The sequence below is a fragment of the Leucopleurus acutus genome (genome assembly GCF_964270905.1).
Source record: "Leucopleurus acutus genome assembly, chromosome: 1".
NCBI lineage: Eukaryota > Metazoa > Chordata > Mammalia > Artiodactyla > Delphinidae > Leucopleurus > Leucopleurus acutus.
The window spans coordinates 14,954,928-14,971,149 of record NC_139142.1 but is presented as its reverse complement, the minus strand read 5'-3'; the positions used below and the strand labels follow the sequence as shown (position 1 = coordinate 14,971,149).

Genomic DNA, 16,222 nt, shown 5'->3' with positions numbered 1-16,222 from the left:
GGGAGGGGGAAGGGGAAGCTGGGACGAAGTGAGAGAGTGGCATGGACATATATACACTACCAAATGTAACATGGATTTCTAGTGGGAAGCAGCCGCATAGCACAGAGAGATCAGCTCGGTGCTTTGTGACCACCTAGAGGGGTGGGATAGGGAGGGTGGGAGGGAGGTTCAAGAGGGAGGGGATATGGGGAATATGTATACTTACAGCTGATTCACTTTGTTGTACAGCAGAAACTAACACAACATTGTTAAGCAATTATAGTCCAATAAAGATATAAAGAATAAATAAAGAGACCTGGAGCTCTTGGGTTTTTTATCTTGACAAAGTGCCACCTTCCAGCTCCAGAATCACCCTCCAGCCCTCAGAGGTCACAGCCCAGCAGTTCAAGCTGTACCCACATGGACTGCGACATAAGGAATACATTAGGGACACTTCGGGGAATGCTTCCCTCAGACCCCAAACAAGCAAACTGAACAAGAGCAGCCCTAGACCCTGTACCACAGCGGGGTATTTTTACGGGTGGCTGACAAAGCAATCCTGGCTAAAGTCGTGAAACCTTTACTCCCTTTTCCATCACACTGCATTACTAAAACTTCCCATTCATTCTTTCTCTTCCATTCCACAGAGCCTCCTACGTTTACCTTTCACTTCACCTAAGTTATTACCTCCAGCAAAACCACGAAAATTCTAATCCCTCCCCATTATTTCCATAGATACTCAAACTCAAAGTATTACAAAATAAGACAAAAACTGGGCAAAATATGTGTTGGCTGGTGGGGGGAGTTGAAACAACTTAAAAGGAAAAAAGCTGAAAAACATCAGAAGTAATGAGCGAAAGAAAAGATGGATAGAGGGCAGAAGGCGTTGAGAAAAGTCAGGTGTACAGGGCACCGTGCTGGGTTGGGTGAACCCCCCCCACCCCCCCCACCCCCCCCACCCCCCCCACCCCGCACACTGAACGGCTCACCCCTAACGGCGGAAGCCCTTCCACGACATTCTTCTTTCCGGAGAGGAGATCTGACACCGGCCTCTTCTTCAGAGAGTCTCTCCTGGCGCGGTACCTCCCGGACGTGGTGAGGTCGGACTCGGACATGGAGGGCGTCAGCAGCCCGTCCCTCCTGGGCCGCGGGCCTTCCCCGGGCGTGGGAACTGGGCTGCCGGCCCTCCCCTTTCTCTCGGCCTCAGCGACGTGGGCCTTGGGCTCAAGGCTGTGCGTGGGGCCGGCGGCCGGGGGGCCGGGCGTGTGGGGGCCGCTCCGCGGGGCTTGCTGGGAGTAGCTGCCCCGGGGCGCCCGCGCCTGCGCCCCGCGCCCCTCCTCCAAGTCCTCCTCCTCCTCCTCGCTGCTGTGTATCAGCATGGTGGCGTCTGAAAGGGACTTTTTGTGACCGTATCTGCTCTGCTGCTCATCGTCCTCTTCTCGCTTTGTCCTTTCAGTGACGACGTTTGGCTGGGAGCCCGCGGAGACGGCCCGCGGAGCCACGTCCGCCGCTGACGCCGACATGGTCCTCTCCTTGAGCCGCAGGCCCTCGAAGCCGTGGGTCAGCCCGGCGATCTCAATGCTGTTCCTCTTCTGGAGATGGGCATGCCGGGCTGAGGTCAGGGGCTCGCTGACCTCCTGCAGGGAATGCGCCACCGGCAAGCTGTCCTCCTGGAACGTCTGGACAGAGTGATGGACCCGCCGGGTGATGAGATCGGGGTTGCTGCTGCTGATGTAGAGGTGGCGGGACAGGTCAGGGGTGCTGTTGGCGGGCCTGGGGTACGGGTAGGGGGGCGGCGGGCGGTACACCTGCGTCCTCATGATGTTGGGGGCTGGGTAGTCCCGGGCCTGGAGCTGCACGTTGGTCAGCTCGGGCACGCTGACGGCACCCACCACGGGCCGCCTCTCTGTGGGGTATGGGTAAGGGGCCTGGCTGTGGAAACTGTAATTCAGGTTGAACGGGTAGTGGGCCGACGGGGGGGAGCTGAAGTGCGCGTGCTCCCGGATCTCGGGCTGGCTGTAGACCAGCGCATCGGGCCTGCTGTACGCGTACGAGCTGCCGATGTTGAGGTTTCTCAGCGAGTGGCTCTGCCTCTCGGCGGGCGCCAGGCCTCTGTGGAGCTGCTTCATCACCGTCTCATAGTCGGGGGTCGGGCGGTAGGACGGGGGGATCAGGGCGCTGTGCCGGTGCGACGGGACGTAGTCAGGCCTCATGATGTCACTCCCGGTGATGCTTGGGTTCGAGGACATGGGTGAGGGCTGCAAGTAGGGCTGGGGGTTATTTAAGGAGCTGGTGCTGTGTGCACTGTAGACACTGCCGTTGCGGAGGCGACCACTCAGATCAATCTGGGCTCGATCCAAACTTGTCTGAGAGTGACAGTAGTATCCATTCTGGTTGGTCACAAACAGGTTATCTGGGGGGAAAAACAAAACATTTATAATGTATATTTTAGGGCTTCCCTGGTGGCGCAGTGGTTGAGAGTCCGCCTGCCGATGCAGGGGACACAGGTTCGTGCCCCGGTCCGGGAAGATCCCACATGCCACGGAGCGGCTGGGCCCGTGAGCCATGGCCACTGAGCCTGCGCGTCCAGAGGCTGTGCTCCGCAACAGGAGAGGCCACAACAGTGAGAGGCCCGCGTACCACAAAAAGAAAAAAAAATGTATATTTTAAAATGAGATTTTCTAAATGTACAAAAGTGGATCAATTACTCTAGACAAATACTGAGACAGGCCCCGAACGTTGATGACATTCTCAGCGTACCTCATGAAACTCCACCCTGAAGTGACCTGGCTCTAGCCACAGCTCTGAGTGACCCTGGACAGGGGGTTTCTGGGAGCCTCGCCTCCTCATCTAGAGAATGGGGATGGCCCTGCCTACTCTAAGGGTGGTATTCAGGATGTGACACCCAATAAAGAGCAGCCAAATCTAAGTCCAATATTGAGAGTACAACTGTGCCACAGAACAGTGTCTTTTCCTGAAAGTCAAAAACGTGTTTTACTAGAGACACAAAGCAGGCTTTCTGGAAGTCGGGGGGACTGCAGGCAGAGATACTGTTCAGGGCTTTGGGTCTCTGACTCTGCTTTCTCCCCTCACTGGAGATGTGGCCTTGATGATGCTGAGCTAGTTCAAGCACCAACTGTCTGTAAACAGTTCCTTAAATGAAACTCTAGGCGGGCTGTATAGATTCTTCCACAGTGAAGACACAAAAGGGCAATAGTTCGGCAGGATGTGAGCCTCTTCAGGTCCAACAGTGTCACCAGTAGCTGTATACCTCACTAGGGGCCAGAAGCCAAGAAGACCCTTGCTAAGACAGCCACACCTGCCCCCTGCTCCAGCCCCCATGCTGCAGTAAGACTGGGGTCCCAGCCAGCAGGATCTAGCTTGGCTGTGTGTGCACCTGGTCGGGGCTGGTAGGAGGCATGTTTCTTCAGTCCAACCTGTAGTTCACCTGGAAAACTAACGAGGGTGATTTCTAACCATCAGAGAACAGTTGCCATCGAAAAGCATTCTTTTTTCGATTCAAAAGCCTCTTGGCGGTTTTAAGTGCCAAACGATTATCAAAGTGACCATGCCACAGCCTCGTGTGTGGCACATACAGCCACAAAGGGATGGGCCTCAAACGCACCACTGTTTCTTCCTGTGGACACACAATGCTTCCTTGTTCCTGTCCATTTCCCGTATCTGGAACACTGCAATGTGCATCTACGGAGTCCCCTCTACTCACTGCTGTCACAGCTCAGCCTCGTTCAAGCCCGTCCAGACTCGCACAATACCCGCCGGCCTGGCCTCCCCATCTCCAGGCTCCTCTGGGTACTCCATGAACCATTCATTTACGAGTCTGTATGTGTAAAAGACTATGCTAAGAACTAACGGGGGAAAATGACTGGAATCCAGATAAATATAAAGGGAAAGGTGTGTACCCAAATCACCAGAATCCAAGGAAGAAGCGTGACAATGAAAGGAGATAAGCGTTACAGGAGTCCGGAGGAGAGAAGGATCGCTTCCAGCTTGGGCCAGGCTGATGGGACAGGGAGAAGACCAAGAACAACCCCCCAGGGGATACAGCCCTCAAGGGGCCTTGGGGTATGTGGGTGGGGTTTCATCAGTAGCCGGGCTCTCTACCTCTGAGTGCGCGCAGATCACTCGGATCCCACCCAGCAATCTCCAGGCTCCCTTCTCCTTGCCACCGCGCCCAACATTGCAGATGGAAAGGGACCCCAGCCCGAGTCCCTGGGGCAGGCTGACGTGGAGCAGAGCCCTCCTGCCAGTGCACAATGGACACGGGTAACCTGAGAAAGAAGTAAGCTTTCCTGTGTAAGCCACTAAGAGTTTAGAATTGGTTCCCACACGGCAGCCTAGCCCATCCTGACTGGGCAGAAGCATGTGGGCAGGAGGGTGCATGGGATAAGGACCCTTGTGGGTGACAGAGCAGTGCGGGCAAAGCTGGGAGACGAGGTACAGAGGGCGTGCTCGGTCTGGCTGGAGTACCTGGTAGCCGGAGAGGGTAGAGAACAGTGGGGAATAAGACAGGAAGAGTAGCATGAAGAAACATCACAGAGAATGTTGAACACTAGACAAAGGAACGATCGTCAGGGAGATGGGATAAGATGAGCCTGGCTGCTGAGTGTCAGGTGAACCAGGGAGAGTGGGGATTGAAGACTGAAGATATCAGCAGCTATGATGCAAGAACTAATGAAACGTTTAAAAAAAAAAAAAAAGAACTGGTTTAGCAGCAGAGGGACAGGGCGAAGGGGACATGGAAGAAGTGTTACATGGAGTTCATCAGAGGCAATAGGGTTTGCAACTGTCGTGGTATTGAAGGCAAAAAGAGAAAACAAAAATTACATGCAGTTTGGAATCCAAGTAACCAGGAGGGTGACTTCGTCGTAAAGAAGTAAGGAACTTGGGCAAAGGGACTTGTGGACTAGAGTGATGGGCTCAAATGCAGGATGTCAGTCTTCAGCAAGCTGTAATGGTGGATAATATTCACTGAGTGCTTCCCACTCAGCCAGGTAGCCCGCTGAGGGCTCACATGCAGTAGCTCCCTTCACTGCCCCAACAGTTGTCAGACAGATGAAATGTGGGGCTGGAGCGTAGCAGTGATGACGGGGTGGGAAACACAGACAGTCATCCTCGCTGAAACCCGAACCATGGATGAAACGAGGCTGCTGCAGAAGCCCGCGGGGGGAGAAGAGGCACTGGGCAGACTTTGGGAGCAGTGAACACCGATGGTACAGGAGGAGGGAGAACCCAGCGCAGGCAAGAGAGGTCTGTCAATAGCCTAGACTGCTGGAATCGGATGGGAAGGAGAATGTGCGGGGCTCTGGGGACCTGTGAGAGGGCAGCTTGAACAGAGTAGCAAAGGTAGGAGAAGTAAAGGGGTAACCAGGAGGCAGAAGGAGCACACACGTGTTACTCTCAGAAGTGGGGTGAAAAATGAAAGAAAAAAATAATTCAAACTGCAGTTTGAAGAGAGAAGAGAGGAAAAATAGTAGGATGCTTACAGATGGAGGAGAAGGGATGAACAGCAAGGAAACACTAACAGTGCAGAGAGAAGAGCCTTTTCCTGGAAGTGGGTGGGAGCTGGGGTCACAAAACCAAAGGAGGGCAGTGTGCAAGGAGGAGAAGACCGTGAAGAAGGTGAAAACATCCTGAGGGGGACACTCTGGGAACCCAGAGCCCAATCCATCCCCTCCCACCCACCCGTCGCACTGCACAGAAAGTCTCATCTTACACACAAGGCCCAGCACCAGCAATGCGTCACCACCCACCTTCCAGTCCCTTCATACACCATGTTCTACCGGTTCCCTGTGGGACTGAGTCCAGCCACCCTCTTCCTTGTTTGTGCCAATGCATTCACTATCCACACCCCCCTTCACAAAACCAGGAGCAGCAATCCCAACAGGAACCTGCCTCTCTCTACATAGGGAAATCTACCCATCTTTTGAGGTCCAAAAAGCCTTTCTCAGTCTCTCCAACATGATGAGCAATTGCTCGCTCTCTCTGATCACAACAATCATGTTCTCTTTGTATTTAAGTTATTTGTGTACTTGTCTCATCCTCCACCATTAGAATCCAAGCTTCTTGAGATACGGAATTACTTCTCTGCGTAAATCTCCTCAGCCTTTATAGTAGAGCCCTGTGGGCAGAGTCTGTAAAATGAATGCTAGAGATTCAGCTTCGGAGGCGCTGTTTAAATACAGCTCCCTATACCCATCATGTGAAAGATGAACGTAAATAGAGAAAAATAAAATGTTTAATACTTTACAGTGGGAAGGTCTCAGGCAGGAAAAAACAAAATGAGCTTGGGACATCCCAGAGCTGGAAAGCAAGGAAGCACTCAAAGGCTACTGGGGTGTGTTAACAGGACACGGGAACCACCTTGAAGGAGTGCCCGTGGGCCAAACTTGAGCATCAAAATTTGATATTGAATATTTTCCACCCATTTCCAAAAAACTGACTTTATAATGGCAGCTTCTTCTATGAATCCAGGTTGGCTATAATCGTGACAACAACTTTGGATGTAACTTCAGCCAGAAACTATCCTGGCTTCAAGATCTCCAAGTCCTCATTAATTTACTCATAATAATTTTGTAAGGCATTTCAGAAAGAGTGTACTTTACCTTGGGAAGAAGTGTATGGTTCTGTATAATGTCCATTATAATGCAGCTGGGGTGGGGGAGGCATCACATAGGGCTGGGGTTTAGGCTGAGAAATGGAAAATTGGAAACAGCATTAAAACACATTGCCTATATAATATGTGTACAGTAATTTTCTGCTGGTTTCTTTCTCTCCATTAAAAACTTCTAAAGCAGCCAAACGTATTATATATGAAAAATAAATATGAAGACCCTATAGCTCTTACCATATCTATCATTTTCAGTGTTTCATTTCAGTGTTTCATTTTCAGTGTATCATTTCAGTGTTTCATTTTCAGTGCCAGAATGGCAATGCTAAGCCCTATGCGCTGATATCAGACATCAGACAGCACAAGAAAACAAGCTGTATCCAAAAAGTTAAGAGCAAGAAGGAATAGACAAAAATTTCCTGAATTCTTATATAAACAATTGAACATAAGAAGCTTATATGTAGTATATTTAATCTTATTAGGCAAAATCATCTAGTATTTTAAATATCTACTGATTACTCTTGGCTAAGAGTCAAAAAAAATTTTTAACATCTTTATTGGAGTATAATTGCTTTACAGTGGTGTGTTAGTTTCTGCTTTATAACAAAGTGAATCAGTTATATATATACATATGTTCCCATATATCTTCCCTCTTGTGTCTCTCTCCCTCCCACCCTCCCTATCCCACCCCTCTAGGTGATCACAAAGCACAGAGCTGATCTCCCTGTGCCATGCGGCTGCTTCCCACTAGCTATCTATTTTACATTTGGTAGTGTATATATGTCCATGCCACTCTCTCACTTTGTTACAGCTTACACTTCCCCCTCCCCATATCCTCAAGTCCATTCTCTGGTAGGTCTGTGTCTTTATTCCTGTCTTACCCCTAGGTTCTTCATAACCTTTTTTGTTTTTCCTTAGATTCCATATATATGTGTTAGCATACGGTATCTGTTTTTCTTTCTGACTTACTTCACTCTGTATGACAGACTCTAGGTCCATCCGCCTCACTACAAATAACTCAATTTCGTTTCTTTTTATGGCTGAGTAATATTCCATTGTATATATGTGCCACATCTTTATCCATTCATCCGATGATGGACACCTGGGTTGCTTCCATCTCCTGGCTATTGTAAATAGAGGTGCAATGAACATTTTGGTACATGACTCTTTGAATTATGGTTTTCTCAGGGTATATGCCCAGTAGTGGGATTGCTGGGTAGTATGATAGTTCTATTTGTAGTTTTTTAAGGAACCTCCATACTGTTCTCCATAGTGGCTGTAGCAATTTACATGCCCACCAGCAGTGCAAGAGTGTTCCCTTTTCTCCACACCCTCTCCAGCATTTATTGTTTCTAGATTCTTTGATGATGGCCATTCTGACTGGTGTGAGATGATATCTCATTGTAGTTTTGATTTGCATTTCTCTAAGGATTAATGATGTTGAGCATTCTTTCATGTGTTTGTTGCCAATCTGTATATCTTCTTTGAGGAAATTTCTGTTTAGGTCTTCTGCCCATTTTTGGATTGGGTTGTTTGTTTTTTTGTTATTGAGCTGCATAAGCTGCTTGTAAATTTTGGAGATTAATCCTTTGTCAGTTGCTTCATTTGCAAATATTTTCCCCCATTCTGAGGGTTGTCTTTTGGTCTTGTTTATGGTTTCCTTTGCTGTGCAAAAGCTTTGAAGTTTCATTAAGTCACATTTGTTTATTTTTGTTTTTATTTCCATTTCTCTAGGAGGTGGGTCAAAAAGGATCTTGCTGTGATTTATGTCATAAAGTGTTCTGCCTATGTTTTCCTCTAAGAGTTTGATAGTTTCTGGCCTTACATTTAGATCTTTAATCCATTTTGAGCTTATTTTTGTGTATGGTGTTAGGGAGTGTTCTAATCTCATACTTTTACATGTACCTGTCCAGTTTTCCCAGCACCACTTATTGAAGAGGCTGTCTTTTCTCCACTGTATATTCTTGCCTCCTTTATCAAAGATAAGGTGACCATATGTGTGTGGGTTTATCTCTGGGCTTTCTATCCTGTTCCATTGATCTATATTTCTGTTTTTGTGCCAGTACCATACTGTCTTGATTACTGTAGCTTTGTAGTATAGTCTGAAGTCAGGGAGCCTGATTCCTCCAGCTCCATTTTTCATTCTCAAGATTGCTTTGGCTATTCGGGGTCTTTTGTGTTTCCATATAAATTGTGAAATTTTTTGTTCTAGTTCTGTGAAAAATGCCAGTGGTAATTTGATAGGGATTGCATTGAATCTGTAGATTGCTTTGGGTAGTAGAGTCATTTTCACAAAATTTTTAATATGAGGTTAGACCTAATATTTAAATATGTATAATATAATAAATACTATATATATTATATAAATATTAGGCTTAAGCTATGGAAAATCACCATTTCTTTGGTCAAATATCAGCACACTTTTGTGGTTCAAACTAAAAATTAACAGTGCTAAAAGCATATTTTATTAAGGAAGATGACATCACTAAAAGAAAAAGACCAATTGTATTTTTCCTTCTTTCTTACCAGAGACATCCTCGAAGAAGACCTCCTCCTAATTGGGTTCACTATGACGGTCTGAGTTTGCCTGTAAAATAAGACATGTCTTTGAGAAGAGCATATATATATATATATATATATATATATATATATATATATATATACACACACACACACACACACTCATATATACATAACCTTCCTAATTCTACCAAAATAAGTTAATAAGAAGATAAAACAATAAATTTTCTAAAGCAAAAGACAAACTAATCCAATCATAAATTAGAGAAAAGAAAGGAGATTTTCTGTCCTTACCTGGGGCCTTGGCCCTTTCCTGATGCCCAGATCCCTCTGACCACACTCCAGGGTTTGAGCCTCATGGGGCATCAGTCACCTGGACTACCAGAGGGATGGGCAGCAGTAACGTTCCCTGGTCCATTTGGGTGGAACGTCTGGAGTGATCAGAAGCAGAGGGGAAAACAGGCCATGCCAGAGGGCCGCAAACTCATCCCAAGGGAAGCAAGATTCAGTGCAAATGCATCTCTCCTGTAGGCCTGGCTCAGTACTGACCACCTCCATGAAGAGATAAGGTTATAACTTTGGAAACTTAAGAATCTATATTTCCTCTAAGGAACTAAGATAGGGAAAGAGAAACAGTAGGAAAATTGGTTTGGTGGGCCTGTGATAAATCCATTCACTTTTCTTAGCAAGAAACTTCTCTCTGGTTTTAAGTGTACTTTTTAAAAAGGAATGAGAATATTCAGGAGTGCCGATTAATATTTATCAGATAATCTGAGATTTTAAGATATTCACAGCAAGCTCCATCTTTGAATAAACGTAGCTCACAAACAAACAGAAAAGTCCTTTGGTAATTCAATCTTTTTAACACAGAGGTAGACATTTTTTTATTGTTGTTCTTATGTGTGGTCAGTTATATTGCAAATAAGATCTAGGAACCTAAACACATAGGATTCTTGGCTGTGTTGATGATGTAATTTTGTCAAAGCACTTTTTGAAAAAACTTTGACCGTTTGTTCCCAGCTCATGAGCATGTGACACATAATTACTAATTACAGAAATATTTTGTGGGCTTCCCTGGTGGTGCAGTGGTTGAGAGTCCGCCTGCCGATGCAGGGGACACGGGTTTGTGCCCTGGTCCGGGAAGATCCCACATGCCGCAGAGCGGCTGGGCCCGTGAGCCATGGCCACTGAGCCTGCGCGTCCGGAGCCTGTGCTCCGCAACAGGAGAGGCCACAACAGTGAGAGGCCTGTGTACCGCCAAAAAAAAAAAAAAAAAAAATTTTGTGACCCTTGGTTATAGTGTTCTAAGGACTAATTACTGGAAAATCCACAAAGTAAACACTAGCTCCATTTAATCAGTAAATTCACCATAATCTCAAGCCTCATGTCTCATAAATTAACATTATTCTTAGCACTCTAACAACTGATTTCCTATATTCAAACCCTAAATATTAGCTAACTTTTACAAGATTTTTGAGATTAAAAATATTTTACTGATTATTAGGAGCTTATCAAGTAGCTACAGTTGCTTTCAAGAGTTGACTTTTTTTGATTAAATGCTTTCTTTAATAATATCCTTTTATTATCGCTGGAAGGTATTAAGATTGTTGATGAAGAATAGATGTCTCAAAAAAAAAAAAAAAAAGATGTCTCTTTCCCAAAGGATGTTCCCCATTCTGCCAGTAATCATTACTTCACAATAATAAAATGGATGTTAATTCCATTAGACTGCAAAAATACCTGCATCAATTGGTAAAGCATTATATATTAGTAAAGGAGGAGGCCTCCTTAGTGGAACAAGTCAGGAGGGTGTGTCTGGGCCTTTTTTTCTTAAGCACTCCTTAACTGCACATTAATATATTCTTAAAATTCGTGTCCAGAATCTGAAGACACTGCATTTTGTAGCCTTGAAATTTTCTTTCCCTTTATTCTCCATTGTTTAGGCCAACTGGGTCCTTTGAAGTTTATATTTAGTCCAGAGACTCAGTAAACTGACCAAACTTTTAAAGTACTATCAATTCAAAATTCACAGATGGGGAGAAAGGTTGCTGATAGAAACCTCCAACACCACGTCCAGGATTGCCCAGCAGAAACAAGAATAATCTTAAGCGTGTTAAACCCAAAATCCAAGGGTGCACAGCTTAGCAGCACAGGTGGCAACTCCCACACCCGGGATCTATTTTGGCACCTTGCTGGCGGCACCCAGGACGGAGGCGACACTGCCCCCTGGAGAGGCCACTTCTGCTGAACACAAACTAGTACGTCTTCCGCCTGCCAAACTATGACGCAGGCAGCCACACCATCAGTTCTAATATTCTAACCTCCTCCTTCTTCCTGCCAACATTCTTATAAAGGCAGTTTGCTCTGAGATCAGCTATCCTAAACTTAGTACACAGGAGAAAATGGTGTAACTGTTGGTTGTGTTTTGGGGCAGTTACTATGCTGATGGGTGCTGCTAACACTGAGGCAGCTGAAGAACTTAGGGAAAAAAAAAAAGAAAACCACTGGAATGCGTGTACTGGAGATGACAAAATAAGAAACGGCTGCTAGCCCAAGTAAAACAAATGGTATTACTTACTGAAAACAGTGCTGAAGGCTATACCTGATTACCTCATGGGATCCTAACACCAACCCCATAAACGAGGCCAGTTATCCTGATTTTACAGATGAGGAAACTGATCCTTAGATTAAGTAAATTGCTCCTGGCCATGTGGCAAATGAGCAGAACTGGCACTTGAACCAGACAGGTCTGTCGGACTCCTGAGCACAGGCCCCTAACAGCTGACTATCTGTCTCACCCCCTCCCAACCTCAACAGATTCATAGGCTCCATGGAGGCAGACGACACACCGTGGCACCACTGGTGCCTGGCACACAAGGAGGGTGCCACCTGTTTGCTGAATAAATGAATGAAATAGCGAGTGAGGACTGAAGTTGATGCTCACGGCTAAGCATTTCCAGTTGAGCTGTAAAGGCTGTGAATTGCCAAGAGTCGTCCGACTTTCGCTTTGTGAGCTTCCTTTCTTATATATTTCTAGCTAGTGCAGAGGAGTGCGCTTTGGATGAACAAAAAATATGTTGGATGGTGGAAATACCTAGGAAATGTTGATCTTAATGACCTTCCTTTAACGGGACAGGGGTCACTCTCTTCTGCCAAGCCTCTCGCAGTCTCTTCAAACCCTGCAGTAGGCCTCGAAGAAGTGGGGCAACCCCATCCCCTTCCAGGAGGGCCTACCCCAGTCCATCTCCTGATCACAGAAGTCTCCAGAACAGAGACCAGCTGCCGTATTCACCCATATTCAGTTTACACGTAAACTGCAGGGAACACAGACCAACCCTCTGACAAGGCTCAGCAAGCAGCCCACTGGTGACAGAAATCCAACTTCCCCCTCTAGAGAAAGTCTGTGGAAGCTTCAACCACTTGGCTTTGCAGGTTGGGGGATACCAACCTCCCCTTCCCCCGCTCCCCCCAGAGAGGAGAGAGAAAAGCCTCCCATACCAAGACCCCTCTCAAGAGTCCTCTTCCCTTCCAGGCTCTTCTCATATAAATTCAGGAGGTCGATTATAGCATGACCAGTTCTGGGGCTTCGGGTGGGGAAGAGGGCGAGAGAAGTCATTTCACCTAAGAGACTGACATTACCTCATTTAATTCCTATTCCAACCCTAAAGAAATGTTAAGTAAAAGCCCCATTATCCCCATTTTATAAATTAAAAAGCAAAGAGATTGTTATCTAACATTTTTAAGGCTTGGGTGACATAAAAAAGATGATTGTTACCTCATGTACTTTGAAAGTGGAGAGAGAGAGCAAGACTGAAGATGGATCACGCCATTCTATAAATTCTAAAATAGAGTCATCTAGGTCAAGGTTTGAGGACTCACATGAGGCCACCCCAAACACCATTAGACAATGTATCGGGACTGAGGAGCGGGGAAGGGGACACTCAGGAGCAAAGGCCTCCTTTCTACGTAAGCAGAGTCCATCTCCTGAGCCACTGGTCACCCCAGCCTGAACCTGATGTCCAGAATTCACTGCCCAGTTCCAGGCCTGCTGCGGTTTCGTTAAATGCCCATCTGGACCATGAGAACGAGTCTATCAATGCTTCAGAATCATTATCACTTTAAATGTGACTAAGCACAGTCTGGATTGAGAGCCTTAAAAGAAATGACCATAAAAATTAAAGTTATTGGACTTCCCTGGTGGCGCAGTGGTTAAGAATCCGCCTGCCAATGCAGGGGACACGGGTTCGAGCCCTGGTCCGGGAAGATCCCACATGCCGCGGAGCAACTAAGCTCGTGAGCCACAACTGCTGAGCCCGCATGCCATAACTACTGAAGCCTGCGTGCCTAGAGCCCGTGCTCTGCAGCAAGAGAAGCCACCACAATAAGAAGCCATGCACCACAACGAAGAGTAGCCCCCGCTCTCCGCCAACTAGAGAAAGCCCATGCGCAGCAACGAAGACCCAATGCAGCCAAAAAAAAAAAACAAAAGGCGGCTTCAGCAGTATTCCAGATGAGAACTATGGCAGCCAGCACTAAGTCATCAGCTGAAAGAGTTGTACAAATGGTCAGATTTAGATATGTTTTGAAGGCAGGATTTGCAGAGCGTACTGACAAACTGGATATGGGATGACAGGGCAACAGGAATTAAGTAGGACTTCTAGGTTTGGGGCCTGAGTGACTATGGTGTGCCGCCATCTGTCAAAATGGGGGACAGTAGGAAGAAGCGGACTCTGGGGCAGGAAGAGGAGCACGTCAAGAGTTTGGTTTTAGGCATATCAAATTGGAGAAGCCTGTTAGGCACCCAAGTAGAGATGTCAGTAGGGTGTGCAAGTCAAGTGCTCAGGGGGAAGACAGGACTAGAAATGAAGTCGGGTGCACTTTAGTATATCATTGCTGCTTTGAAGCCTGGGTCAAGCCAAATCCCCCAGAGAACAAGTGTAGATGAGAAGAGGTCCAAGGATTAAACCAGCAAAGCCGACTGAGAAGAAATAGGCTTAGAAAAAGCAGGAGAGCGTGGGGTCCTGGCAGCCAAGGAAGAGCAGGGTGCAGGGGGGAAGGGATGAGCAGAGGTTCAGTGCTGCCCAGGAGTCAAGTGAAAGAACTCCTGAAATGACCACTGGGTGAAAGTCACTGTCACTCTGACAAGCGGCATCAGTGCCGTGACAGCTTAGGGGAAATGGGGTGGAAGGAAGGCGAGAGAGCAAGATTATACAACTCTTTTGAAGAAATCAGCTGTAGAAGAGAAGAGAGATACGGCACCGTGGCTAGAGGGCATGTGGAACGAAGGAGAATTTTTAAGAGGTAAAATATTACAGCATGTTTGTATCCTGATGGGAATGATCCAGCAGAAGGGGGAAACCCATGTGGGCCAAGGAAAACGTACATTTAGGAACAAGGGGTATAAATTCTTCAAAAGGCTTGAAAAGCTGAATAACCTTTTTTTACTCAAAATGTTGATTAAAAAAAAAAATTCCATTTTAGCTTTCATGAATTAGAATAATTCTAGTTACTAGCTGAAAGAAATCTTAGAGGCATATCTGTAGTTATTAGAGGTTGGTCCAAAGCTAAAACTGAGAAATAAAATTTTGACATCCAAAAGTAAAGAGATTATTATAAAAGTGTTATCTTTTCCTTTTTTAAATTTGCCTTTCTAGACGATATACTATAGTTCGAGATGAAAACTTCTAAGCTTATCACCTCCCACAGTTTCTGTGAGCAGGGTATACTTACAGGCTACACTGATTCAATCTGTAAAACTTGTGTCGCGCAACACAAAGTCTCCACACGTATTTTGCTGTTTCCATGTCTTCCTAGCAAACAAAATATGCACAAAGTAAACAAAAGCACATCTACAACTTGATACAGAGCTTATCTGAGAACAAGACAGAACTGGGTGACATATTATTTCAAAGTCACTTTCCACACATTGGGATTCTCTCATTTTCTAAAATTGCACCCCTCATATGAATGTTGTAATTAGGACTCAGATTATGAAGACAAACAAAAAGCTGCTCAACGGTGTGATTCTTACATTAAACAGTTTCAAAATGACTTAGAAATTTTAAAATTATGAAAATGTCCACTTCTACTACTGACAACTAGATACTCAAAGACATTTTTAAACAAAATGACTCAGTGACTTATTGCTTTTGTCAAGAGAGTAAAAGTAACTGTGAAATTGTATTTCTAAAGAGCTGTTCACTTATCAGTGGAAGTTAAGATACCAGTGTTTACTCTCTCCCATACTTAATAGTCCCTTAAATTTAATTTAGAGATCATAATCAGATAGTATTTATCCAAAGACTCATTCATTCATTCAACAGTATTTACTGAGCAACTAATTTTTGCTAAGTACTACTATACAAAATGTTATAAAGTATTATAAAATTTTATGTTCTATAAAACTATGAAATACTATATAATTTTAATCCTACCCCCCCCAAACACACATACACACAGAAGTGTTAATTTTAGGAAAAACATTACATACAGATTCCTAATGTTTACTCACAGTCTGAAACTGGATGGTCTCCTCTTTATTTGACAGCTCTAATGCAAAAAAGGACTTATTGTGGGACATGTTAGCAATATCATGCCACCTAAAGAACAACAAACAGCAAATGGCAGTGTGAGTGCTCAGGTTTTTTACTAAGAGAATATATGAGTTTTTCCTTTTTGAGCTTAATATATAAGCTATTATCTGTTTATCATTTTAGAAAGAAAACAGTGGTTTTAATCAGCTCGCGTGCATTTTCTAATTGAAGTGACAACAGCTAGTGGCAAGAAGTAAAAGCATGTATACTAAAAGGAAGGCAGAGTATTTAAGAATGTAAAATCTATTTATCCTCATTGGCTGCACTAATTTGATCAAATATCCCATTCTCAGCTGGTTGCCAATGCCTCCTTCATTCATTCAACAAACATTTTAAAGGATACCCACTATGATAACACCAGAAATTGTGTTAGGTCCTAGGATACTAAGATCAGTAAGGGACAGTGCTTCCCTCAAAGGGGCATAGATGGAGGGTAGGGCTGATAGAGAACACAGAAGCAGACAAATACTGTTAAGTTCTGCAGGTATACAGGGCAAAATAA

The 16,222-nt window shown here is 45.4% G+C and overlaps 1 protein-coding gene across 3 annotated transcripts in view; it reads right to left on the bottom strand.

The window, feature by feature from the left end:
* The window catches only part of PTPN21 (protein tyrosine phosphatase non-receptor type 21), a 71,182-nt gene that overhangs the window by 16,170 nt on the left and 38,790 nt on the right, over positions 1-16,222 (bottom strand). For all 3 annotated transcript variants that reach the window (XR_014326713.1, XM_082853637.1, XM_082853638.1), the window contains 5 exons: positions 15,639-15,726; positions 14,858-14,937; positions 9,134-9,194; positions 6,603-6,687; positions 969-2,392 (listed from right to left, as the gene is read on the bottom strand). Coding sequence is in view for 2 of the 3 variants with exons in the window: in XM_082853637.1 (XP_082709763.1) it covers positions 969-2,392; positions 6,603-6,687; positions 9,134-9,194; positions 14,858-14,937; positions 15,639-15,726 (1,738 nt within the window). In the remaining variant the exon portion in view is untranslated. The remainder of the gene's footprint in view (positions 1-968; positions 2,393-6,602; positions 6,688-9,133; positions 9,195-14,857; positions 14,938-15,638; positions 15,727-16,222) is intronic.